Source organism: Acipenser ruthenus, chromosome 3 (genome assembly GCF_902713425.1).
Source record: "Acipenser ruthenus chromosome 3, fAciRut3.2 maternal haplotype, whole genome shotgun sequence".
Lineage (NCBI taxonomy): Eukaryota > Metazoa > Chordata > Actinopteri > Acipenseriformes > Acipenseridae > Acipenser > Acipenser ruthenus.
Genome location: NC_081191.1, coordinates 40596736 through 40624441, shown reverse-complemented (window position 1 = coordinate 40624441; position 27706 = coordinate 40596736). Strand labels below are relative to the sequence as shown.

The window sequence follows — 27706 nt, the reverse complement described above, 5'->3', positions numbered from 1 at the left end:
ATTTTGTTTTAGTCACACAAGGACTGTATTGCTTTCAAGAAACTTGTCCACAGGGAACAATTAGGTAGTTGTTCCAGAGTTCAAAGGTGAAAAGGTGGGCAGATACTTTGTAAATTGCCTTGTGAAAGAAGCGATAACCTACAGAGTTACTTTGTCCGTCCCACGTCCTCCGTGCATGGAAGTGTGCGTGCTCAGATCCTGGGAAGCGTGGTGGCAGTGAATGTGGTGCTGTGCAGAGAAGTGTTCTCGTGACTGCTGGATCGGTGGTAATATCTCCGCGGGCTCACTCCTCTGCAATGAAAACACACACAAACCAAGAAAACAAATAATAAACAGTACAGGCTCTGGCCGTCTGTACACGTCGGCACAAGGTGGCACACTGATGTAGCTGCTTCCCCTTTGTACCCACAAAGCCCTCCCTGCAATCAACCCGTCGTCATGGTTTCTCCAATAGAGGGCCATCCCGCAGCTGATTGCAATAGAGTCTTTCCAGGTACGTGCAACTACGCGCTCCCCTAATATGGTCACCTTCTGGTTTCCACCTACCGTCAAGGCGGTCCATCTAGGAGGCAGCATACCACCGTCCTTATACAGTGCCCTTTCTGGTCGGGAGGGAGATTTACAACATTGATCCTATCTCTCTTTATCACACATGGTAATGACAGTGTCCACCTGGCGTTGCAAGAAGAATGTTTTTCTATGCAGATTTTCACACATGATCAATACATTTTATTCCACCACCCACACTCATGGGGGAACATTTTTACAGATTCTGAAATGATGTTAATTAATTTACAATAATGAAGACAATGTTACTCATTAACCACTTACCCATGAAAATGGCTTCCTCTGTATTCTAAGGCATATAGCATGTGTTTGTCAGACAGGTCTGGAAAAGAAAATACTGCATTTTGTTCAATTTTGGATAGGGCCGTGGATATAAATGTATTTATTACAGTCATTTAATTTACCTTTTAACCTGAAATAGTATCAAACGGAATATGTAATTATAATTAAAATGCAGGGGGCTGAGGCAGTTTTTGTCTGCATGTTGATGATATGCCTCAGACAATATGCTGTTATCATTTTGCGGCAAATAAATAATTTAGTACCCATATTTTTTTGTCATATTGAAATATGCTGACTGCATGAGAAAGCGAAAAGTTTGTTTACAGCGGATAGGAGAAGAAAAGTCTATAGCTGTCCTTTGTACAGCTGTTTTGGGAAAATGTTAATTATGTTAAATTCTAGCACTTCTCATAAGAAATGACAGTCTAGTTTATGGAAAGTGACACAGCCTGAACCAATGCAAGATGAATAGTTTGCATGTACACTGGTGATTAAACAAAAACAAAAAAATCAGTGGGAACAGAAATTGTAAAACATCAGTCCAATTCTGTTCTAAATACAAATCACATTTTGTATGTTATTGTCATTCTTGGGACTATATTCAAAAAAACTCTTAGGCACATGCTAAAGGTTTGTTTATATAAAAGAAAAATCATACAGTCTGATTTAAAAAAAAAAATATATATATATTCCCTGAAAGAAATATTGCACCGCTTTCTGACCAATTTTAGGCCTTATTCAATCAAACTATCAGGCATAGGCAGACACCCCTCAAACACTTTGTTGCATAGTAAAAGTGTAAAAAGAAAGTATGTTAGCATTCCATTAGACATTCATTTAAAACAAGCAAACAAACAAACCATATCCAATATTTATATACCGCAGCCCTGGTTATACTAAAACCATTGTTACATTTTGAGCAGCTAGAATGCTGACACCTACATTGGTTTATAAGATTTCTGAACAAAGCAAGCACATTGGTATACGTTTCTCATTCATTCCCTAGGTTTCCAACAACATTTTTAAACGCTTAAGTGTTGTTGTTTTGTTTTATTTTGTTTTGTAAAAGGGCTTTTATAATTTGAGTGCCCAGCTAGATCTGGTTGATGGTCTCCTTGGGGGGTAAGGAGCCCAGATAGCCTGCTACCCACAGGGGGGGCCTTTTGTACATGACAGGGGTAGACCTTCTACTTCCTCAAAGAAGGAGCGCAGTGCTTAATTGCCCTCATCTTTTCATGCTGTCCTCTAAAGCTGCGTGTTTTTGTCTTTCATTTTTTATGAAGCTGTATGTCTTCTCCTAATACTGCACAGCTGTTTGTGGCCTCTGACACAAGGCTTGTCTCCACAGCACAACAACCACAGTTCCACGAATCGTAACTTTTGCAGGCAGAGGCTCAGGGAGAGACCATACTTTCCACTAGAGCTGAGATGTTTTGGCTGTGTAGCACCCCTACCAAGCTTATGGCAGAGTTGCTAATAATGAAATTAAACAACCTTACTTAAACAGCCTGATGAGCACTTGTTCCTGGGTTAGTGTTGTTCCTGGGTTAGTGTTGGTCAAAGCTTTATAGTACATGGTGCCTCCGCCCACCCCCCCACCCCCCCCCCCAAAAAAAATACAAAAATACAAAATTAGGGTTGTTCAATTTATTTTTTATTTATTGACCTATAATTACAGTTTATAAAATTACTCTGGACCCGATTTTCAAAATGTGAAATTTTCACTCTACCACACAATATAGCAACAAAGCAATTATTTATAACACGGCTGTCTTTTAACAGTGCTGTGAAAGTGCCCAGGAATTTTTCTGCACTGTGGTAACTATTGACATCTACTTGAAACTATGACACAAATCATTGTTGTTAATAATTAGTACTTGTCAGTATATTGAGAGTAAAAACTATAAACAAATTATCAAAACCTATTATTTTCAAAATGACATACAACCATAGCAAGCAAGGATAAAGTAAGGGTTTAAGTGCCCCCAACAAGGTAGTTGAGCACAAGGAATAATGAATAAACTTGATTGCAATTGATTTTTGTGTCACAGAAAATGGTATACTTCATAAATAGCTGGTATGTTGAACAATCTGTTTGAGATGGTCTGAAGATTACAGCACTAGTTATTGCAGCTGGGACATAGTTAGATTTTAAGTTTATTGAGGGTCAGGGGGATTCAGATGGAGGTATTGAAAGCCCTTTCTGTGAACTGATGAAGATTATCCTCCTGTTAATCACCAAGAAAAAATGAATATTAGGCTGTCACAATAATTGACATTGATTGGTGCTCCTTGTATAAATGAGGGAGATGCAGCTGTTGTTGTGAAATGAATACTTTTTTTAAAAGGCTTCATTTGATACCTGCTGACAAAAAGAAAAATGTTAAAAGGAATTACTCTGAAAATCATAGTATTTGTGTAGTCCTACTAAATGTGATGGTCTGATTTAACTACCCTTTAAGATGTTTCTGGTGCCTTACTTCATTTGAATAGGATTTTTTTTATTTAATGTACAGCACTGTGCTGTGCATAACTGAATGTAATAACTGCATTATATTAGAATATTATTTAGAATCTAGAACAAATATAATGCTGTTATATAGCTGTAACTCTTAAACGTACGTAACATAAATGTGAAAGACAATAGCAGCCACACGTATGTATGATTCATAACTTTTACCACGTTTCCATGAACCACAGAACACAGGTACATGCTTGAGTTACCCCCCATGTTTTTAAATTACTCGAGTTTGGCTCCTAATTCAGACGGGAGCCCGAATTCTCTGGTCTGATTTCACTCCTTGGGCTGGCCTGAATTCAGACTAGGAGGAAATAACATCACTAAATGTCAATCAAAGATGTTGTAGGGGGCTGGAACATATAACATATCATATAATGGGACATTTTGGCTGGTATTAAATTCGGTGGATTTGCGATCTTGGGGTATTATGACTTTGAATTGCTGTTTTTTCACTTAGCATGTTCACAAATAAAAATGCAACACAGTTTTGTAGGTATACTTTTAATTCCAAAAACTTTCAAATACATGTTTACTTAATGAAAGCTGTCTACTAAAACAGTATCTCATTTACAGTAATTTGTTATAGCATCTACAGTGTCACTACAGCAACATGGAGAACAACAAAGAAAGCTTTCTAATCAGTTACAGTATTTATTGTTCTTACATGGCCCTTAATTTTAAGGTACCGGTAAACGTTTATGATAAGCATTTGCTATCTCTCAGTTTTAAAACTTAGCTATGGTTCACAACATAACACTCATAATGCATGTTAATGTAGCACACATTGTGTATGGTTGAGGTGATGGTAAATGGGAAGGAAGCACATTTGGGTAGTGCAATTACTTTAATTCCACCCAATTTTCTGAAACGTGTCATTAGACCACAGTCTTAAGACTGGTATCACCTGCACAGACTGCGATTTAAAGTTCTACCTGACACATGAGGTAGAAATTCTGTGTCACGGTGTGGAGAATACTTTAAGAGTCAGTGTGGTTCCAAAGCTTCCTCATGAGGTTCTAAAACCATCGTGAAGCAATTCGTTTTTACTAGAGTCGGAATTCTCAATGAAAATCTGACTGACCAGTGTACCCTGTTGGTGTCCAACCTTATGCAGGACCTTTGTGGTCTGCTAAAAATTAAGCCGATTTAAAAATATCTGTTTACCACCCCCAGACTGACAGGGTTGTGAAACATTTTAACAAAACACGCAAGCACATGTTAAAGAAAATAATAAATAAGGATGGGAAGGACTGGGACTTGCTACTCCAATATCTAATGTTCGCAATTCAAGAAGTACCACAGTCATCCACTAGGTTTTCACCATTTGAGTTACAATATGGTCGTCAACCCAGGGGAATTCTCAACATAGCTATAGAGATATGGGAGGAGCAACCCAATAGAGGGAAAAATATCGTAGACCATGTAATTAAAACTCTAAATGCTCCTTTCTTTAAACTTTCTCTCATCAAAGAAAACCATTACTACCCATATGCTAACAGCAAAGTGCTAGAGCTGAAAGGTTACACAACCCTAAGTAAATTACACCGTGTAACAATTTATTTATTTATTTTTTTTTTGGTTCCTGGGTAGTAAGTGTTATTTCCTAATTGCTTATGCCTCAAAAGTATAGAAAATGGCTATTATTCCCCACAAACTTTGCTTTTGTGACCAGGAGTGATATTTTGAAATTTACCTATTTCCAATGAGAAAACGGGCGAATTTGTGTCTTTTCATTCACATAGTCAGAAAAAAACAACATATGAATCCAAATTAACATGTATTTATACTAAAGTAATACAAAAATGACTACAAAAGATTTAGAAGTGAGTAGTTTTCGAGATTTACGATTATACTGTAAATCAGTTTCACGAATCAGCTCCCAAATGTAGTCTCCCATCATGTTCTCGTTATACTATCCTTGGTAGCGGCATTCAAAGTCTACTATATCCTGGTGGAAGCGCTCGCCTTGCTCCTCCGAGTACGCTTCCATGTTCTCCTTGAATTTATCAAGATGAGCATCAAGGATATGGACTTTGAGGGACATCCTACAGCCCATTGTGCCGTAGTTCTTCACCAGAGTCTCAACCAGCTCCACGTAGTTTTCGGCCTTGTGATTGCCCAGGAAGCCCCGAACCACTGCGACAAAGCTGTTCCAAGCCGCTTTCTCCTTACTAGTGAGCTTCTTGGGGAATTCATTGCACTCCAGGATCTTCTTTATCTGTGGTCCGACGAAGACACCGGCTTTGACCTTTGCCTCAGACAGCTTAGGGAAGAAGTCTTGAAGGTACTTGAAGGCTGCCGACTCTTTATCTAGAGCTCTGACAAATTTGATGGGCAGTGGTGGCATCAGCACCTTCCGGGGGTCCCAGCCGTACTCGTCATACGTCAAGGCGTCCAGCAAGGTCTTGATGCTGTTGTAATCCTCTTTGAGGTGCACCGAGTGAGCCAGGGGAAGAGACGGGTACTTGTTACCATTATGGAGCAGCACAGCTTTGAGGCTCCTGGATGAGCTGTCAATGAACGACAGTATAACGAGAACATGATGGGAGACTACATTTGGGGGCTGATTCGTGAAAGTGATTTACAGTATAATCGTAAATCTCGAAAAACTACTCACTTCTAAATCTTTTGTAGTCATTTTTGTATTACTTTAGTATAAATACATGTTAATTTGGATTCATATGTTGTTTTTTTCTGACTTTATGTGAACGAAAAGACACAAATTCGCCCGTTTTCTCATTGGAAATAGGTACATTTCAAAATATCACTGTCCTGATCACAAAAGCAAAGTTTGTGGGGAATAATAGCCATTTTCTATACTTTTGAGGCATAAGCAATTAGGAAATAACACTTACTACCCGGGAACAAAAATTGTGTTACATAGTGTTATTAGAGAAAAGCATATTTGCTCCAATTTAAATTAAGCACTAGCTCACCTAAATGTGATATGTGTTGCTTGAAATGAATTTACACAAATGTCAATTGAGCAATATTAAGTAAAAATCATTTAAAGGAGAACAAGGATATTAAAACTATGTTCTTACTTCTCGTTAGACAAGAACAAAATACTCTACTGGTTCCAAGTAGTTGGTTGATCTCAAAACATTGTCATGCCGGGTTCCAATAATTCAGCATTAACAACATGGCTAGGTAACCCTTTCTAGTGTCTCCCACCCTCTGTCCTAAGTATATGTTCACTTAATTTCCAGCTGTGTCCTCTAGTGCTGGTTTCTTTACTGCTCTTCAAGTATTGGATTGGGTTAACTCCTTGTTAGATCAAAGATTTTAAAGACTCCAGTCAAGTCACCTTTAATTATTCATTGTTCTAAGCTAAATGTATTTCCCTCAGCCTATCTTCATAGGTCATTCCTTTATGCCCTGGTTAGCACTCTCTGTGCTGTTGGTAACCTCCATTAGTTTACATGGTCTTATTGGCACATGGAGTAAAATGTACTTACGACTCAGGAAGTGGCTAGCTAAGCTAGAAAAAGTATTTGAATACATTGGTTAGCAGTGCTTTAAAGTAGGGTTGGATGCGGAATTGTTTTGCAGATTCATAGTAGAATTTGTATACTGTAGGGGTGCTCTTGTTCACTAATTTAAACCTCAGAGCCAATTTAAAATATGCGTGTTTTACTACCAAACAACAGTTTTATAGTAAAATGAAGAGAATTCTTTGATCTCCGGTTTCTGTTTCCAGCACTTATAACATACCTTCTTTCAGAAAAAAATATCACTGAGATTTATAGACTTTATTATGTTTCTGAGACAACACTGGTGATGGTGTCTTGTAATGAAGGATGCCGGAGGCGTTAATAAAGTTTATCAAACTACTATATTTATTATGAATTATATACACAGTTACAGGATAGAAAGTATATCTCTGATGCACGTACTACTCTCAGCACGTCTTTCAGGAATGGCAAATCTGCCCTGGAATATTGATTGTGCCCAGTATATAGCATCCTCTAGAACTACTCTACTCGGGCACATTGGTTCAGGATACAAAAGTCCTGTCTATCATCACTGACTTCAGTCACACAGAGAGAGAGAGAGAGAGAGAGAGAGAGAGAGAGAGAGAATCAAGATCTAATCTCCATTTTTGAGTCTCGGCTGGGCTGAATTTTTTATTGGATAATAAAGAATGTATATTTCTAGTAATTAGTAAATACATGTCTGTAAATATTGATTCCGCCCAGCATTATGTTCAATACATGAGTGTTTGTTGAATCCAGTATTTTTAAACTTGTATTTTCACCTAATTAGTGCCTGGTCAACGAAGCCATTGATTTCACAGAACACCAATATACCTACCAGCATGTGTCAGAGAGTCGTAAGGATCCGTCCCTTTAAATCTTAACCTTTTGCATGAAGCATTGTATTGCAGCACCCTGACAGTAAAATACTTTTGTATGAAACAAGCATTATTCTATTTGACTTTGTGTTGGGTAGAATTGATTTTAGATAGCCATAATTATTTATATTATTATATTATACTAAGAATATGCTCTTAACACTTTGAAGTTATTATAGGGCATACTAGGCATTACTCCTGTTATGTGTAATAGCAACCTTAAAAGCTATATGTGTAGCACTATGTACAGCAGGGGTCTCCAACCCTGGTCCTGGAGAGCAGGTTTTACAGATGTATTTACATCATCAGTGGCTAAAGATCTGGAACACCTGTTAATATTGAAAAATTAAGCCAATAATTGAAATGAAAACCAGCAGCCACAGTAGCTCTCCAGGACCACGGTTGGAGACCACTGATCTATAGGATTGATATTTATAGCTTAAAATATGGCTTTGATTTTGTATTGGAAGTGTGATGAGGTGTGGGGCACTGTGGTCGAGGGCCGGTATTTTGGGCCTCGGATTTTGCGCAGTCTGTACCCTTTTTAAGGAAATGTAGTCCTGTTGGTCTGGCGCAACAGGACTTCAATTCCCAGGAGGCCATGGGACTGATAGGCAGCCATTTTAGATGGCACAATTATAATAGGTGATTGGGTAATTGATTCAACAGCTGCCTTCAATTTAACAATTGGGAACCTTTTAAAAGGGCAGGGTCAACCTGTTGGGGGGGAAAAAAGAAGGAGAGTTGGAGACTGAGCTGTGAGCTGTTTGAAAAGGGGAACAAGAACCAAATCTTTTGTGCAAGGTGGGACTTAAAAGTCCTGGTGTTTTGGGGCCGGTAAGCAGCTTAGCTGCCCGGACTGTTAGATAGGGATACTTGCTGTTTAGTTAGAAATCCATAAAGGAGTTAGGCTTTTGTTTGTTTATCTTGGATATTTTTTTTATTAAGCACTGTAAATAATAAACACACAGGTGCCGACCTGTTTGAACCACATTCCTGGAAGTTTGACTTTCTTTAATGCTAGAGGACAGTGTAAAAGGTCCAGAGGAAGTGACAACCATAACACACATTTTCAGAGTTGTCACAGAAGATACCAATACCATGGCATCAGCGCTCCAGATAAGGTTTTGGGTCTGGGAGTAATTTACCCTCTAATTTTAACATTGAGAGTAAAATGTATTTTCAGGGGGGTAAAATGCAGCATTACCTTGAAGTCATGAGTAATCTCAATAAATACTGTACAATTTTATAATGGTAATGGGGTAGGCATTAAAAAAGAGCCTTCCATTTTAACTGCAATGTTACTTTGAACTACTCTACAACCATGCGTGTGGTTCTTTATCAGCTCAGCACATTTTTTTCAAGGTATAGCACGCTGACTCTGCAAATTAATTACGTTACTTATATTTTAACATTAAATACTTAAATTCAGTGAACGTTTCAACGTTCATTGAAAACAATATAAAGCCATACAGATACATAAAATAAGGAAATGCATTAATAAGTTATAAAACAGTTTGTTTAATATTATAGGCACCTTTTATTTAGCGGTTGCCCTGACAATGGTTCCAGTTGAATTTGTAGCTGGACTAGGGTGTTTACTGTGAATGGCTGCAAAGACAACAGGGCTAGCCAGATAATGTTTATTGGGTTGTTTTTTCTTGTGTACAGTTTTCTAGTAACTGAAGACATTGTATTCTGGGAGATGTAGTTGCTATTGGAAGTTTTAGGGGAGGCAGGAGGGGAGGCAGACAAACTGTGCAGCAAGACTGCTATGGGCATTTTTACGCATTGAATTTAAATTTTATGCATATTTCGTATTTTTTAATGTGTAAAAATGGCAGGTACACAGCTTATCTGGACCACTGCATTGTATACATCAAGATTCTCCATTTTATCTTTTAAGGTGTGTTTTAAAAAAAAAAAAAAAAAAAAAAAAAAAAAAACCTTCATTTACAATAAATAACCCAGGTAAAAGGACATGCAATATGAAAATAAATAAGGAAAATGAAGCAGGTGTAATTTCATGAAGTGTGACTATCATTTTAAGTCAAGCATTATCATTACAGCATGGTGTAAAGTAGGGTCATACATATGTTGCTTTAAATTTAACAATTTGCAACAATTCTGTTGGCAATCCCTAATAACATTGTTTTTTTTTTTTTAAATGTGTAGGTCTGGGACAGGTCCTCTAATGATGTTTGGCATATTTGTTAACCCTTAATATCTCTTTTAATTTCAGAAGTGCCCAGTTCTGTACCACACCTGATAAACACAGAGGGACACATTCTGTACATCCTGACCGGTTACAGTGTGGAGAAATATTTACTGAGGACATCAAGCAGATTTGTTAACAAGAGGTAACTATAGTATCTACAGTGCAAATGATAATCAGGTGACACACTAGGGACACTACCTCAATCTTCTCATTTGTCAGACAATGACTTCTTAAGGGTTCAGCCCTCCTCTTACACCAAATGCAACTCCTTGTTTATTGTTGTTTCCAAATTTGCTCCCTTGCTCGCCTCAGTCACTTTGTGCCGCAGCCATTGTCTGTTCCCATTGATATCATTGTATTCTAAATGTTTTCACTCGCTATGGATTTGGTGTGAGGAAAGATTTAACTCAAAATCTATGAACTACAGCTTTGAGATATTGATTTTGATATATAAACCTGTGTTCTATGATTCTCTACATCAAGTGTAATCATAGGTATCAAACAAGAAAAACTGGTATTCATTTTACAATGCTGCTGCTGCACTGTCAGAACCTCATAGCCCAGAGAACAGTTGAGGTAGTGATTTCATAGTTACAGGTTTATATAAACACAGCATGTTGCATGACCCAGGTGCTGTCCAGTGAAAATTAAATGTTCCGCGTCCATTTTGTTTTAACCTCAGGAATATTAATGATACAGATCAGACACTTTTTTACGTATGCATTTTGCTTCATGTTTACAAACTATTGTATTCTCCTGGAACTATGCCCTGTGAGATGCATAGTTTTTATTTGTTTTTAATATTTTTTTCCCAGATATGGTGGTTGGTCTTTTGGACTGCAGTTACCAAGTGAAACGAGTTCCCTTAATTCAACCAATATAAAGACAATGAAGGTAATATTTCTGTAAAAAAATGTTTTACTCATGCTGAAGCTATACTGGGCCAGTAAAAACTGCATATTTTATTTTAAACTAAAGTGACATGGTTTATATATATATATACTGTATATATGAAGGATCGTTGCCCCTTTTAAAACACTCACCCGACACAGGAAATGAAAGTTCAGCGCTGTCGCGCACTTATATTTTTACAAAAGCAAAATAAACAAACATAAACCTAGCCCTGTTCGAGTGCTAACTAAAACATACAGGAACACCCTTCCTAGCATGGGACAGATACCCCGTTTACCCGTAAGAAACAAAACACATGCTTTACAACAATAAACACAGCACAGCACTTACAAAATGACTGCTCGGACACAGTGTACAACTTCCTGTGTCCTTCTACTCAGCAGCCTTGAACAGACTGGCTGTCTCCCTTTTAAACTCTGCACCTGGCTTTCATTTATAATAATTGCCAGGTGCAGGTGATAATTAACAGTTAACAATAATTGAAACACATGTACACATGTTTTTGGCATGTAATATTTTACCCCCTCCCTGCTTATATATATATATATATATATATATATATATATATATATATATATATATATAGTCACCTCCAAAATTATTGGCACCCTTGATAAAGATGAGAAAAAAGGCGGTATAAAATAAACAACACAGGTAATGAGCTATACCTTATGCTCAAATATATGGGAAAACCATATTATTTTATTCTAATACAATTGCTCAGAGAGTTTTTTTTATTAACAAGTAATAACATTTTTTCTCAAAAAGATAGGTTTCAGAATTATTGGCATCCCTGAAGATTCTTATAAATAAAATCAAACAAAATTAAATCTGCATTAACATTCTACTTCTTTAAGTTAATCTCTGTCTTAAGGAACTGTATTTTGGCCTTCCATGGCTTCCTGTTTCACTGGGGTATAAAAATGAGGTAACACACATATGAAATCCATTTGTCATCCATCACCATGGGGAAAGGCAAATAACTCACAAATGGTTTCATAAATCACGCAATGGGTACAAAACAATAACTAAAAAACTAAATATACCACTTACCACTATTAGGGCAATAATTAAGAAGTTCAGAACCACAGGAACAGTGGTAAACTTGCCTAGTAGAGGACACAAGTGTATCTTGCCCCCACACACAGTGAGGCAGATGGTTCGGGAGACAAAGAGAAATCCTTCAAAAACCAAAAAAAAAAACCCAAAAGAATATATATATATATATATATATATATATATATATATATATATATATATATATATATATATATATTCTTTTTTTGGTTTTTGATTTTTAAATAGTGTGGCATACATTTTTGTTATTCCGCTTAAGTCAAAATTGTAAATGAATTGTATATAATTGTTTATAGAACATACTATACTGTCTTACATGTTGTTTTTTTCAGGTCTGGTACAATCAGCAGGGTTATCACACAGCATATTTAAATCAACTGAATAACTTCATTCTTTGGGCCAACCTGCCTCCTGGCACAGACTGGACTCAGTATGGTAATGCAGACTTATTTGTTTTTATTCAGGACGAAGTTTCTTCTTGAAATCCTGCAGTAGACACTAGCATTACTGTGATGTATGCCATGTAACCCATGATAGACAATACTTTGGCACTGTTTATTTTACTGTTGTAAGATCATGGTTTATTCTATTCATTTCTTATTTTTCTGTCTATCATTTAAATATTGCCGTTCAGTTTACTGCAGGTTGTTTACGGTCCTAGTTAACATTGTATTCTTTAAAGCAGATTACACATCGTAGCAGGAGCTTGGCTCTTGAAGCAAATGCATGCAAGCACATGTTTGTTATTAATTAAGTTTGATTTTGTTGTAGAATAAATGTGGTGCTTTAAAGAGTGAAGTGTCATTCACTGAAGCCATGAATATTGTATGTCTGTTCTTGCTGCTGGCAAGTGGTTTTAAAATGAGGAAGTTAGCATTTTGTTTCCTGATAGTCGACAAATTCCCTGGAGTACTTATTTGAGTTATCATTTAAGGGAGTAACTCTCCAAACCGCAAGCCTGCATTAAATGGTGTATTTATCATATCAAATTGTAAACCTGGTTATTTTTGTGTACACAACACAGTATTTAAAGCAGAAGGACATATTTTAATAAAACTTTGCTACATTTCTTTGACTGTTTTAAGCTATGACTATGCAGCCTATTGCAGTACATGTGTGCTTGCATTGCATTACATGTTGACTATAAGAAAATATTTTGCTAACATTGCTGTAAAGCAGGCTGCGTAATTGAATCTTTTTTCTTAGTGAAGGGCCAACAAATGTTTTGGTTTGCTGAGGTGCTATATATTTTTATTTTTTATAGTTGTTGTATGCTGTCCTGAAAATGAAATGCATGGTAATACTGCATGGTTAATTACATTGTAAATACACAAACATGTTTAATAACAATATGCTCTAGGTTTGTTACAAGATGTATCAAACCATTTTCAAGTGGTGTAACTTTGTATTTGTGTGATTGCTCCTTTTAGGAATTACTCTCAACAGTCATCCATATGGAGGAGCCTTGCTAGATGAAGACAGAATGTAAGTAAATACTATAGAAACAAGCACAGTGATTTCAGTCTTGATAACACTAAGGAAGACCAAATACTACCAGGAAACAGTAGCACTAATCTTTAACTACCTATTACTACCTTAGGTAAGGTAAATAAATTAATTGAATCGTGTTAAATGAAATATAATAACATTTTCAATAAACATTTATGTATCGGGTCCTAGTCACAAAGTTTAATATGCTTGAAACTGTACTACATTGTTGTTCCTTTGTAGGGCCCATTGAATTGAATATTTGAGGTACAAAATTACTTCCATCTATACCCTTGTGCTTAATTTACCTCTTCTCAAGTTCTACAAATCAGGTGCATCGACCTCACAGTAAACAATAAACTGTCCACACTGCATAAACAAAAACATTCTGTATTCATTGATTGTAGAGGTTAAAAATAAAAATGAGCATGTTTCAACCTCAAGCAGCCTTCCTCAGTTTTTAACACAGGGTTTCCCAAACATTTAAATGTTGCATCACTTTATTCAGCACCGAAATATTAGTGTGACACACTGATGACTGACCGGTATACTTTTCCCCCCATTTTCAACCATTTCATTTTCAGGTGCGTTGTGTACAAACAGATCAAATGTGCCTCACCTGCCGTATCAGTTGCTTCGTCCAGTTGCAGCTCAAATTAGGTTCTGCTAATCTTTGCTAGTACCTGTAGAAGCACGCCTGAATACATTTCTTGAATTCTATCAGACACCTGGAAGGAAACTTGTAGTGCCTTTGTTGGCACTGGTGTTGTCTGAACCATTGATAGTTTGTTTATCAAAATCACTGCAAAAAAAAAAAAAAAAAAAACCTAGAGGTTTATCTGCAACATCTTTGTGATTTGTATCTAAAGGGCGCTTTCATTTGTTTGGCACTATACTTTCCGCTGCTAAAATAGAATAACAGATGACATTGACAGTAAAGCCGAAAGAAATGTAATCTGGGTCATATTTTTGTGTTCTGCTCAATGACTTGGTTGTAGATGCCTCCTCATGTTTCCTCTTCCACCTAACAAAGGCATCCATATTAATAAAGTACTTGATAAAGCTATTCTGATCCACTGTGCTAACAACATGTCTTTCTGTTAATGCTATGCCAATAAATCTCAGGTGTTGCAAAATTGTCTTACTGTATACTTAAATTGTTGTGTTTCAAACTCATTGCTAATGACACCCCCGACTGTCGCTTATTGGCTGCATTTTCACATGCATTATGGGATCTGTTGTCTGCTAAAGCCACTTGGCTGATTATGCCATAATGCATTTGAAAATGCAGCCAATTAGCATTATTAGCAATGAGTTTCAACAACAACAAAAAAACACAACCAATTCATTCATGCCTAATATTTTTTTTTTAAAGTAATGCTGCATCTGTGTTAAGCTGAAATAATAATTAAAATAATTGATTTAAAAGTGTTTTTCATTTAATTGTGTATGCCCTGCAAAGAAAAGGAATATTAACAATTATTAAGGTAATTTAAATAACCTGACCATGATCACATCCTACAGTATATAAATCACGTATCATACAGGCAAGCTGTTAATAACATGATGGGTGCTGCTGTCATAGATTCCATTTGTTTACGTTCCCAACAGGTAACAACGTAACTGAGCAAATGTTTATAGAGCTGATGATGTCATCAAAAGGAGACGGATTTCAGTTGTGAACGAATATATACCCATTTATAAATTGCTTACCGACAGTCGCCGGTCTGCACAGATCATTTTATGAATATCAGTATGGACGACTTTCGTTAGTTTTAAACAAAATTTGATTACCTAGGACAGTCGGCAAGTACTTTTATGAATAGACCCTAATGTTAGGTCCATTTCCTCATTCCTGTCAATAGACATTACAATATTTAAAGTATATATCCAAAAGGTTTCACATTGAAGTTTGCTTTAAGATCACCACCCTTTCTTCCTACACTTAATTTTTCAATACCAACACATTTAATACATGTGTACTGTGATTATGCTCCATAAAATGTCCCGCAACTGGTGAAGTTAAATCGTTTCTCCAGATAGCACTCCTGTGTTCCCAAAGTCAAATTTTCAATTTTTCTAACACATCCAATACCACAGGAACACAATAAAAGATGATGTGTGTGCTATTACATGTAATCCTTGCCCTAATTTTAAATATTTTACCAGTGCTTGGATGAACAAATGAATCTGTCTTCAGTATATTATTACATATCTGCCTTTGCCTACCACCTCTCTCTTGATTTCCTTGCTCTCACGGAAACCTGGCTGTCCCCTGATAACACTGTAACTCCTGCCGCCCTGTCCTCTCTCTACGTCCTGTCCCATACCCCGCGTCTCACTGGACGGGGAGGTGGGACTGGTCTTCTCCTCTCTCCCTCCTTACTCTTTTCTGTCCCCTCCGATCTCTCCTCACTCTCTGTTAATACCTTTGAATTTCATGCAGTCCAACTAACCTCTCCCTGTCAACTCCTGCTAATTGTACTGTACCGTCCCCCTGGACCTCTCTCTCACTTTCTCGATAACTCGACTATCTACTCTCCTCCCTCCCGTCTCTGTCTACCCCAACTGTCCTGTTAGGTGATTTCAATATCCATCTCTCCAACCCCAGCCACTCTGCTGGATTCCTTCCTCTCCTTCACTCCTTCGACTTCTGTCTCTCTCCATCCCCCCTACCCACAAAGCTGGCCGTCAACTGGACCTCACCTTCTCCAGGGCCTGCTGCCCCTCCACCCTCTCTGTCACCCCCCTGGACCTCTCTGATCACTATTTCATCTCTTTTTCTCTGTCTCTCCCATCTCTCCCTGCTCCTCCTACCCCCGCTGTCACCTCTCGCTGTAACCTCCGCTCTCTCTCCCCCTCTGTCCTTGCCTCCACTACTCTCTCTCACCTCCCTCCTATCGACTCCTTCTCACAACTCTCTGTAGACTCTGCTACTTCCACCTTCTTCACCTCACCTCCTCCCTTGACTCCCTCTGTCCCCTCACCTCCCGACCTGCTCGCCCCTGCCCTCCCCAACCCTGGCTCTCCTCTGCGCTCCGCTCAGCAAGAATCACACTGTGATCTGCTGAAAAGAAATGGAAGCGAACCAAACTCCCTGCTGCCCTAGACCTCTACCGCTCTCTCCTCTTCTCCTTCTCCTCTACTCTCTCCTCTGCTAAATGTACTTATTTCCAATCTGTAATCCAAGCCTCCACTAACAACCCACGTAAACTATTCTCTACCTTCTCCTCCCTCCTAAACCCTCCCCCCTTCCTCTCCCTCCTCTATCTCCTTTGATGACTTTGCCTCTTTCTTCTCGTCTAAAATCTCAGATATCCACAAACTCCTTTACACCTCTCCCTCCCCCGCACCCCCTCCTGCTCCAACCCCTACACCCACTGCATCCCCTACTAACTCACCCTCCTTCTCCACCTTCTCTCCCCTCTCAAACTCTGACCTCTCCTCTCTGCTCCAGGGTCACAAACCCACCACGTGTGCCCTGGACCCCCTCCCCACTCACCACTTTCAAGCTGCTGCTCCTGCTCTACTTCCCTTCATCTCCTCCCTTCTCAACACCTCTCTCCTTTCTGGTCTCTTTTCCTCTGCCTTCAAACAAACCTCTATCACTCCCCTCTTCAAAAAACCTACCCTCGACCCCATCTCCCTCCAGAGCTACCGTCCTGTCTCCCTCCTACCCTTCCTCTCCAAAACCCTCAAGCGGGCTGTACACCGCCAGGTCTCTGCTTTCCTGTCCAACCACTCTTTGCTCGACCCTCTCCAATCTGGCTTCCGCTCTGCTCACTCCACTGAAGCCGCCTTCTTGTCTGTCACCAACTCACTAAACTCTGCCCAAGCTGCCTCTCTCTCCTCTGTCCTAATTTTCCTCGACCTCTCTGCTGCCTTTGACACTGTAGATCACTCTATTCTACTATCCTCTCTCACTGACCTGGGAATCTCTGGCACTGCTCTGGCCTGGTTCTCCTTCTACCTCTCCAACCGCACTTACCAGGTAACCTGGCGTGGAGCAACCTCCACACCTTGCCTCTCTCAACAGGAGGGAGTCCCCTATGGGTCAGTCTTGGGTCCTCTCCTGTTCTCTCTCTACACCCGCTCCCTGGGCCCCCTCATCGCATCCTATGGTTTCTCATACCATTTCTATGCTGATGATGCTCAGATTTTCCTCTCCTTCCCCACCTCTGATGCCACCATCCCCTCCCATATCTCTACCTGTCTGTCTGCTATCTCCTCCTGGATGCACTCGTATCACCTCAAACTCAACCTCTCTAAACCTGACCAGGCCCTGGTACTCTCCTGCCTAGACTACTACAACTCCCTCCTGGCTGGCCTCCCTGCGTCCGCCACCCGTCCGCTCCAGCTCATCCAGAACTCCGCTGCTCGCCTGGTTTTCTCTCTGCCTCACTTCTCCCACGCACCTCCACTGCTCCGCTCACTCCACTGGCTCCCGATCACCGCTCGCATTCCAGTTCAAGACTCTTGTACTAACCTACAGATGCCTTGACCAGACTGCACCCAGCTACCTCCAGACCCTCATCTCTCCCTACACCCCTCCTGCACTAGAAGACTGGCTCTACCTCCTCTATGCTCCCCTGCCTCCAGAGCCCGCTCCTTCTCCACCCTTGCCCCGCAGTGGTGGAATAACCTTCCTACAGATGTCAGGACTGCCCAGTCCCTGACCACCTTCCGGCGCCTCCTCAAGACTCACCTCTTCAGACAGCACCTGTAGAACTCCTCTTTTTTTGCCTCTGGACACTTATCACCCTTCCTTAAATGCGCTTTACTTGCTCTTATCTGCCCCCTGTTTTACTGCATCTAATCCTGTATTTTAGAGTACTGTAATCTGCCAAGTGTTATTTAATCTGTAGTATTTTGTATTTAATTATATCCTGATGTAACTATCACTGACACTGTTTTCTGCTGCGTTATTGAATCTTTATTTTGTCATACTTGTACTTGCTAGAACCAAAGTCATTGTATTTATCTTGCTCTTAATTGTATTATTACTTGTACTGTGATTCTTTAAGTGTATTTTTGTTTACGACTGTAAGTCGTCCTGGATAAGGGTGTCTGCTAAGAAATAAATAATAATAATAATAATAATATATGAAGCACATTGTTGACAAGGATAACATCCTAGTAGAATAGGAAAAGCTGGAGATGGAGGATTAAAGCAATCTGCATGAACGAACTGATCCCTTAAATTACATGTGTTTCGATATGTGAATAGAGGATTTTGGAAAGCTGATGTCAGATTTGGAACAGTTGACAATATATGCCAATGTTTGCGTACTGCAGATTGTAGAGCATTACTTTGCAGTCCATACATAGACATAAAAGTAACTGAAAAAGCCCTATCTCTCTTAGATTGTGATCCTAACAAAATATCCATATGTTTTAGTCATACTTTTTGCTGAGCTTGTGTTTCTTGTTTCAAAATAGCTCCTGTCACGGAAACATTCAATCATTATAGCTGCATTTTTTCCTACTTTACTGTGTGTTCTCTGTTTAATAAATAAAAAAATCCTTTGTTCAATCTATTGTGTGAACCCATACTGTGTCTTGTGTTTGAAGAAGAGCAGAGATGATAACTAGCTATTCCAATGTAAGTCAAATTCTGACCCGGCTTAATTGCTTTAATTTAGATCAAACCTGTAACTGTTCAGTATGAGGCAAGCTGCTTTTCATGTTTATAATGGAAGTACTTTTTTATAAACAGAACATTCTTACAAATTAACTGGTTTGTATAAAATCAGCTTGTACAGAGCTTTTGTACAGGGATATTGTGGGAGAATGCCTTCACTTTTTTGTAGAGAGAATGTTTATGCACATCAAGGAGACAAACGTTGTTGAAACACTGATAAACCATCAAGGAATGAAAACAGTTTCTCATAGGGATTTGTTTGTTCTTGTTAAAAAATTAAAGTATGTTGTATGATTGGCTAGGCAGGTTCTAACAAAGTAGCCAGCATTGTGTGTATACAGTACATATACTGTATATATATGATTCAGTCATTGGAACTCCTGACCTGTGATTTTTTTTAAACTTATCATAGGAGAAAAAATAGATTTAATTATTGCCCTCACATCCTTACACCACCAGTCAATAGTCTCCGTCTGTCACGTGATTGGTTCACATCACTGTCAGTACCGCCCCTTTTCAAAGCAACGCCTTTTTTCCCTGCACTCTTCACAAGAGAAAATGGCTGAACACCGATTTACACTGAACACTGAATTACAGAATATACTACAAAAGAAAGATGCTCCAAACACTAAAATGGTGATTAAAACATCAGTGTCATTGTTTTCTGACTTTCTGAAATTCAAACAAATTCAACTCGTCAAAAACAAATATGACGGGCGGGATATAAACTGGATTATGCAGCAGTTGCAAACCAGACAGACAGAGAAAAACTGTGCTAACTGTACAGTATGAACTTCAAAAACATTTTATTATTTATTTATTTACTTATGCTGTGTCAGCTATATTTAAACAAATATATGACGTCATACTTATTTAGTAATGCTGTATCAGCTGTATTTAAACAAAATATATGTCAATATTTATTTGGGTATGCTGTATCAGCTATATTTAAACAAAATATATAAAGTCATATTTATTTAGTAATGCTGTATCAGCTATATTTAAACAAAATATATGTCAATATTTATTTAGTAATGCTGTATCAACTATATTTAAATAAAATATATAAAGTTGTATTTACTATCCAAACACAAAACAAATATTAAACTTTAAAGCTACAGAGTCCAGTGCAAAACCACCATGAGAAAACACATTTGTAGGTGAAAAATACTAGAATAAAAGTAGCTACATTTAAAAAAGATATAAACACATGACATTTTCAGTCCACTAAAATAAAGGGCTTTACATAATCTCTGTAAATAAGAAATTGCAGTCCAGTGGGTGATTGTTCAAACCGTGGTGTTGACTTGGCAGAATCCAGTATATATTTAAGCAATAGAGCCCGTCATGCGGGCGACTGGAGTTATGCGTCCCGAGCCGTAGGGAGGGCACTAACGAAAGTCAAGGTCATCTACCACATGGTAGAGTCCACATCGAGAGGGCTCTATCGCTATTCCAAAACGATTTATTTCTTTATTTTCTCTTTAAAAAAAACTTCTGAACTTCTGATATTTCAGCGGGTAACCTTCCGCTGAGGAAAATAGTCCCTAACATAATTAGAATAGAAAAACGACACACGTAGAGAAAACTTTATTATTATTATTATTAAAATTATTATTTGGATAACATATTTATTTATTGGGGTCTTACTCTTTCTTATTGTAATTTATCTGGACATGTACAATTGTTGAATAGTCCATGTAGTATTGAGTCGGACTCAAAACTTGTTGTTGGAGGCGGGGCATCATTCAAGCTGGCAGGGAGTGGATTGGCTGGTGGGGAAAGAACTGAAACGGTTTGGCAGTTTGACTGGCTGGTTTTGAGTCAGGGTGTTGTTTGGATCCAGCTGATGACACAATTGTGGACCAATCGTGTCTTTCCTGTTGATTTGCTGTCCAGTAGTTGCGAATTGAGCCTTCATTACAGTGTCCTGTCACAGACATGATTTCACTTGTCTCAAGACCAGCGTCAGAAAGTATGTTTAAGTAGCTTTTTATGTTATCACATTAGTTGTAGATTTGAATGTTAAGGGAAAAAGACGGTATTTATGAACTGATTGATTTAAAATGTAATTCACAGTTAATCATTTCAACGTTCTAGCGGGCATCTATGCAAAACAGAAGCCCGCTAGATCTGGAAGCTGATTTGCTGTTCGCACTCAATCATTTTCTAAATATATATTGAAATGTATTTATTCTTCAGCCAGGAGAGTGTTCGTCAGTGTGGAGTGGCTCTGTGCTTCCTGCTGGGATTCTCCGTTGTCACTGCCAGCATTGCCACCTCAGTGGTGAAGGACAGGGTGTCCGGGGGGAAGCGGTTGCAGCACATCTCGGGGCTCTCCTACACAACCTACTGGCTTGCTAATTTCCTCTATGATGTGGTGAGACACACATTTCACTGTTTTTTTAGTTAGCCATTTTAATGGCACAGAAAGAACTGAAATTGTAAAGGACATTCAATTGAAATTTAAAAAGACACCTGTGACGGGGGACTGCCCCGTCTTTATGAACGTGGTTGGGACTGGCAGGGAGGGGGTTAAATTCCTCCCTGCCAGGAAAACATATGAGAATGTGGCTGGAGCCCTAATTGAATAATCAGCAATTATTGATTAATTGGGCTCCAGCCACAGGGAATAAAAGCCAGGGGAGAGGCCCTGGCTAGGGACAGAGTTCTAGAAGAGAAGAAGTGTTTTTGTGTGTGCTGTGTTTTGTAAGTTTTTTTTTGACCAGTGAAGGCAACGCCCAGCCTGGAAACTTTATTTGTAAGTTTTGTTTTGTGTTTATTATTTTGTGTTTAAAACCTTTTTTTTCTGGCCCTTGTGCCGATTTATTTTGTAGTTTTGTTAATTAAAAAGCTTTATTTTTAACGTTTAAACTGTCTCTGAGTCTCAAACCTCTGTCATCCTTGTCACATTTGGTGTCAGAGTGGGATAAAGCCACCTTGAGACTCAGAGACAGTTTAAACGTTCAAAATAAAGCTTTTTAATTAACAAAAATACAAAATAAAAAATAAATCGGCACAAGGGCCAGAAAAAAAGATGCTGCTATTCCGCAGGGTCTCGCTACCTCCGCTAATCTGCAAGGCACGAGAGTAACTTAACGTTCTCCTATTCCCTCACTACTTTCGTGGGGTTGTCTAGATCCCCCTGAGCTACAACAAACTAACGTCCAAGTGTAAAGACTTTGTAAACAAAATAGAGTGACTCTCATTTTCAGCCATCTCCGCTTGCATGGTGTGGTTCTTCACTGCTGCCTGTTGCTGAGCCAGTGGCAGGCAGCACCTTTTCTGCTCTTAAACTATAGGCATGTTAACTGGGGTATTCCACTGTTCCCTCTAGAGCTACGTCTCGTAACTTGCAAGGGCTAACAAAGGGATAGATCGTCGCCCTTTAAGGAAATGACCATCTCCCCCAAGACCCACCCCCAACCAATCACAATGGTCCGAGCACCACACACCCCACAGCCTAACTGGCAGGGGGGTCAAGAGGGGGCTTCCGACCCCCCTGCAGGATCATGCATGCGCCCGATAGCCAGCACAGATCTCCCATGTTACACAGCCGTTAATTTCGAGCCCTATTGTTGGTCATGCTTTATATTAACCAGACAGAAATTCACTGGAATTATAGTGTAATTATTGAATGTAAATGTCTTGGTCTCGCGGTAATTGCCTAATAAAGATCTGTCAGAACAATTACGTAGACGTTCAAAATGCAGAGAAGGACAGTGTATGTCTCATATAAAGCAATGATGAAAAACCACAATGGCTAGATTCTCAAAGCTGTGTACTACAAATTGTCATTAACACCAGTGCACTATTTACAGGGGCTTGCCATTAGTCTTAAGTGGTTTCTTATACATTTTAGAATTACATTTGGTGTTTCTTCCTTTCAATAAAAAGTGTAATAACAATTAAAAAGTAAGAAACGATGAGCATTCAAAAGCTATGTGCCATTTTCCAGTAATATAGAAGTGTGTAACTTGGGTTTCGTCTAGGTGTTCTACCTTGTCCCAGTCGACCTGTGTACTGGAGTTTTTGCAGCCTTCCAGCTGACAGCCTTTACATTCAGAGAGAACCTGAGCGCAGTTGCTCTGCTCCTCATCCTTTTTGGGTAGGTGTTGGAAAACAAGGGTCTTAACCTTAAAGCTTTTAGAGACACTTGATATAGAGGGATTTAGATTTTACCTCAGTTTTATGATGTTATAAATCAAAGGTGTGTTCTTCACCAGCAATCAAAGCTATTTCATTTTACTTTGGGTTTTCACTAGATTTTCTCCTGGTCTGTGTTTACATATGTGCACAGTGACTAAGACAGTCACTTACAGTGTGCTTGGTCTCCAGTTTGGGCCCACCCTCCTCCCTGTTGCACATGCATACGTCAATACAAATCAATTGTTAAGTCTGATAAAGATCTTGTTAATACTCCTGTGCACTCTTGACGAGACTCATAAAAAATACAACACAAATGAAGCCTTTTTGAATTGCAACATATTCACAGTATTCATGGCTTCTGAATCCATACCAAATCTCAATATAAAAATATGTTGCTTCTTCCACAGCCATATTATTTCCCAAAAAGTGTTATTTTACAACTCAAATACAGTATGGTAAATAATGTTAAGCCACAATTGCATTGAATATGCCCAATTTAAATATCAAATATCTTTAGTTAAAAAAATAAATAAAAAAAAAACACGTAGCACTACTGCATCATAAATATGTAACGGTACTTAGTTTGACATGCATTTATTGGAAGTAAATATCATATGCAAAAAAGGCAGTTTTCACTGTATAGGATGCTGTGAAATTTACTAAGATAACCTCAAAGTAATAGCTATGGAAACTGTAATACTAGTCACATCTGACTGCCATGATAAATACCCCTTTTTATTAAACAATATCCATACAACCTTTATACAAACGAAAGGAAAACTGTTAGTATAACAAAACAAATATACAATGAAAATATGAATTGTAATAAACAAAACCTTCACATAGGTTGTTAGGTGGAGCAAAAGCTTTGTGTCAATACACATCCCCTTGTTGTTTCCTGTTGTTACAGTTGATTAAGTATTCCTCAAGCATGCCATTTGAAAGACCATTGATGGCGGTTGTTAACGGGTTATTGATTCACTTGGTTTCACATGATTAAAAATATAATCTGGGTGAGCTAGCAGAGTGGCCTTTTCATTAGTAAGGTTCATGGGTCAACTCTGCACCTGATGGGGTTCAGCTAATATATATGCGATATGGCCTGGTTAATAATAAATAACTCAAATTGTCCACAGGGACCACAGTGAACCCCACAACTCTGAGTAAGGAATGAGCAATGATAAATTAATTGTGGTGTCCATACAAAAAGCAAGTTTGATATTTTAAATAGACACTGTAGTAGAAATCTGTTTGCTACTGCAGTGCTCCCCCTTTATAAGGAGACCCATTATAGCACAGGATAGGTTATGAGACGGAATGCATGGCTCCTATTTGTCCAGTTATGCCATTTCACTAACACAAATAGCACAGCCTTGTAACTATGGCTCCTGACTTCAGTGTTTTTAAAAGGGGGGGGGGGGGGCTTAAAATTATAGTAGCTTAAAATTATATTGCCATTTTTAAAATTACATTTTCATCCCCATGCCTTTTTACAATGTTAACGATCATATTGCAAGTACTCAAACGTTTTTTTTTTTAAATCTAAAGTAACGTAGGCTAGATCAGCCAAGCATCTTTATATTAGTAGGCTTCTGCAACATCTATCCAAAAAATACTAATAAAAGACATCAAAAAACACTTCATCGATGTATAAAGCCTCTGCCATGCTGGTTTTCAGGTTTTCAACGCTGCCGTGAGTGTACCTCATGTCTCGCCTGTTCACTAGCCCTGACGTGGCTTTCATAACCTACATTTCAATAAACTTTGTTCTGGGCCTTGGCACCATCTTCATCACTTTCCTCCCTCGGTTCCTGGCTTTCATTTCCAAGCAACAGGTCAGTGTTGTCTAATTTTTCTTTGATTTAAAATTGTAGCGAACAAGATAATTTCATGTGCTATATTGATGTGCAGTTCTGAAAGAAACACATACTATACTAACCATGTATTTTTTTTTATTTTAAAACCTTACACCTGGCACTTTGTTAAAGAAATCTCTGTTTTCTAGCCATGCTTTTAGGTAGTGTTGCGCATCACTCCCCCTGGAGAGTGAAATGTCCCCACCCTGTGCAACCATCTGTTTCCACTATTGACTGTCATGATTTCAGCCAGCAACATTCTTTGATCCATAAGAGGTGAGGTGAAATGACTCAGGAACTGAAGCAGTAACTTACCAAGAGAAAGGAATGGAAACTGAGATCTTTCTTTAACCTAGTGTAGGAGCAGATCTCATGATTTATAATGAAAGGACGTGTATTTATTTCAAAACTTAACAATTGAGACCAATGTAGCAAATGGAAATGCATAGCATGTAATATTTATTAACTTATTGTGTTACAAAAATAAGAGTGTCATTTTTATAGCAAAACTTTTTAAAAATAATTATCCCTTGAGAACCAAAGATATGCAAATCAAACATCTAACTGTACTTGCGAGTTCTGTCTGTAAAAATGCCAGAGATGGTCCTATTTAATGAATTCAATAATTGTGCCAACATTTAGATCAGCTGAATATACCCCATTGATTTAAGCCAGTAATTGGGGCTGGCTGTCATGTATACAGTATTGTTTAAACAGGAGGTGCATCTCATTTACTTCATCATTGAGTATAACATTTTTGCTACAAACTAAGACCAGCTACAGTGCCCCAGATAAATACAGATGATTAAATGTTGTGTGTGGTGTGTTGCGATATAAGAGATGCCATCGCATGCAATTTAAGAACACTTTCAAGTGAAGCTAAGCAACTTTTATTTTATTTTTTTTCATTTGCTGAAGTAATATCTTAATAAAATCAGTCCCTTGAGCGAAAACTCTTTTGGTTGTGCATGTTTCTGTGCTTTACACTATTCCATTCTGTGGAGGGTCTATTACATTTTGATGTGTTTTTCATTAACTAGCCTCAAGCACACACACACACACACACACACACAAATCTTTATAAGCCCTTTGATAAAATACTAACATACAAAACTTTGAAAGCAACATACATAAAACCCCCAAGCATAACCTGACCTTTAAATATAAGAAAGTCTTATTTTTCTGTCCTGGACCACATAACAAGTAATATAGTGGATTTGCTAGCTGTTTGTAAGGCCAAGCAGGATTCAGATTTATTGCTTTTGTCCCTGGGTACAAATATTATTCGCCAGACTGTTATTGCTACTGTCTTTAAAGCGCACGCTTTCATTTTTTCTGGTTTTAGTACTGCTCTTTGAACTAATTTATCAACAGTGTCTGTCTTTTCAAATTTAAAAACGTTTGATCTCTGCAAATTAATCACTGTTCTTCTAGCGTGGTACTTACAGCAGAGCTGGCTGTCCAAAATACCACCATTGAGTCGCTTACTACCACAACCACCTACTACCACTATTTTTAACACTAATAATAATAATAATGTTTCACTTAAACTAAACTAAACTAAACTAAACTAAATATTTGACTATAATTGTAATTGTTAGACCTGAAAGTACAGTCATTGGCCAACAAAAATAGTCCACAATGTATAGCTCTCTGTGTATAGTTTGAGCAGGAACAGGTATGTCTTGACAATAGGTTACACCTGTCAGCAGGCTTGATTCATCATGATCCTCTTGCAGACAGAGTTGTGCTCTCTGGTGGCAGTTTTCTGCAGATCTTGAAATTCCAGTAACACCCAGGGGAGACTGTCTTGCCACTGCATTAAGACAAGCCATTTGAACCAGTCTGTAGTATTATGCCACTTGCAAAGTGATGGAGGTCCTTTCTTCTTTCCATAATCATTGTAGCAGCTATACACAATTCACATACAGCTTATGTAGGTCTAGTGGATCACATAATACATTGCAGACTATTTATTTTCTTCTAATTTGACTTGTTTTTTGCAACTCACTGTATATACTGTTTAAACTAATCATTTAGTTTATATAGTATGTATAAACTACATTTAAGAACCACACAACTCAGCAAAAATCACCTCTGTGGTTCAGTTTGGATTTCTGAAATCACAAGATTTGTAACTCATGTTCTCAAAGACTATGAAAAGTTTGCTGCTTTACATCTTTGAGTTTGCATAAACTGTGAGGTTCTGGTTTCTGTTCATTAGAGTTGCCCTGGCTTCTCTTGTTACTGGTTAAACAGCACTGTAACTCATTTTTCCTTAACATATTCATTAGGAAGCATTGCTTTTGCTATGCCTGCTTTGCCAGATCTCCTGTAGATGTGATTGCCTTCAATCAAGCTGAGACACTCTCTTTATTGACCAGTGCGCTCCACTCTATTACCTCACTATAGACTGTATTATCCAATGCCCCTGAGACACGTTTGTCATGCACTCTTCTTCTGACAGCTGATTAAAACGTGGTAAAACGAGGCCAGTATATCTCCATGCCTCCACCGGGATGGATGTTGAGATTTGTTTTTTGTGCAACAATCGATAACATTAGAAGATAAAATGACCAAACAAAAATAAGAAGTGCTATTTTGTACCGATCACCATTACCTGTGTGGGTAATATCACTCT

General features: G+C 38.4%; 1 protein-coding gene across 1 annotated transcript in view; it reads left to right on the top strand.

Annotated features, from left to right (window-relative positions):
• Positions 1-25337, top strand: part of LOC131731301 (ATP-binding cassette sub-family A member 13-like) — a 30148-nt gene extending 4811 nt beyond the window's left edge. The window contains exons 4-11 of the mRNA XM_059020784.1: positions 9967-10084; positions 10758-10836; positions 12264-12366; positions 13362-13416; positions 21263-21440; positions 23053-23168; positions 24888-25044; positions 25215-25337. Coding sequence (XP_058876767.1) covers positions 9967-10084; positions 10758-10836; positions 12264-12366; positions 13362-13416; positions 21263-21440; positions 23053-23168; positions 24888-24906 — 668 coding nt within the window. The 3' untranslated portion in view covers positions 24907-25044; positions 25215-25337. The remainder of the gene's footprint in view (positions 1-9966; positions 10085-10757; positions 10837-12263; positions 12367-13361; positions 13417-21262; positions 21441-23052; positions 23169-24887; positions 25045-25214) is intronic.
• Positions 25338-27706: the final 2369 nt, after the last annotated feature.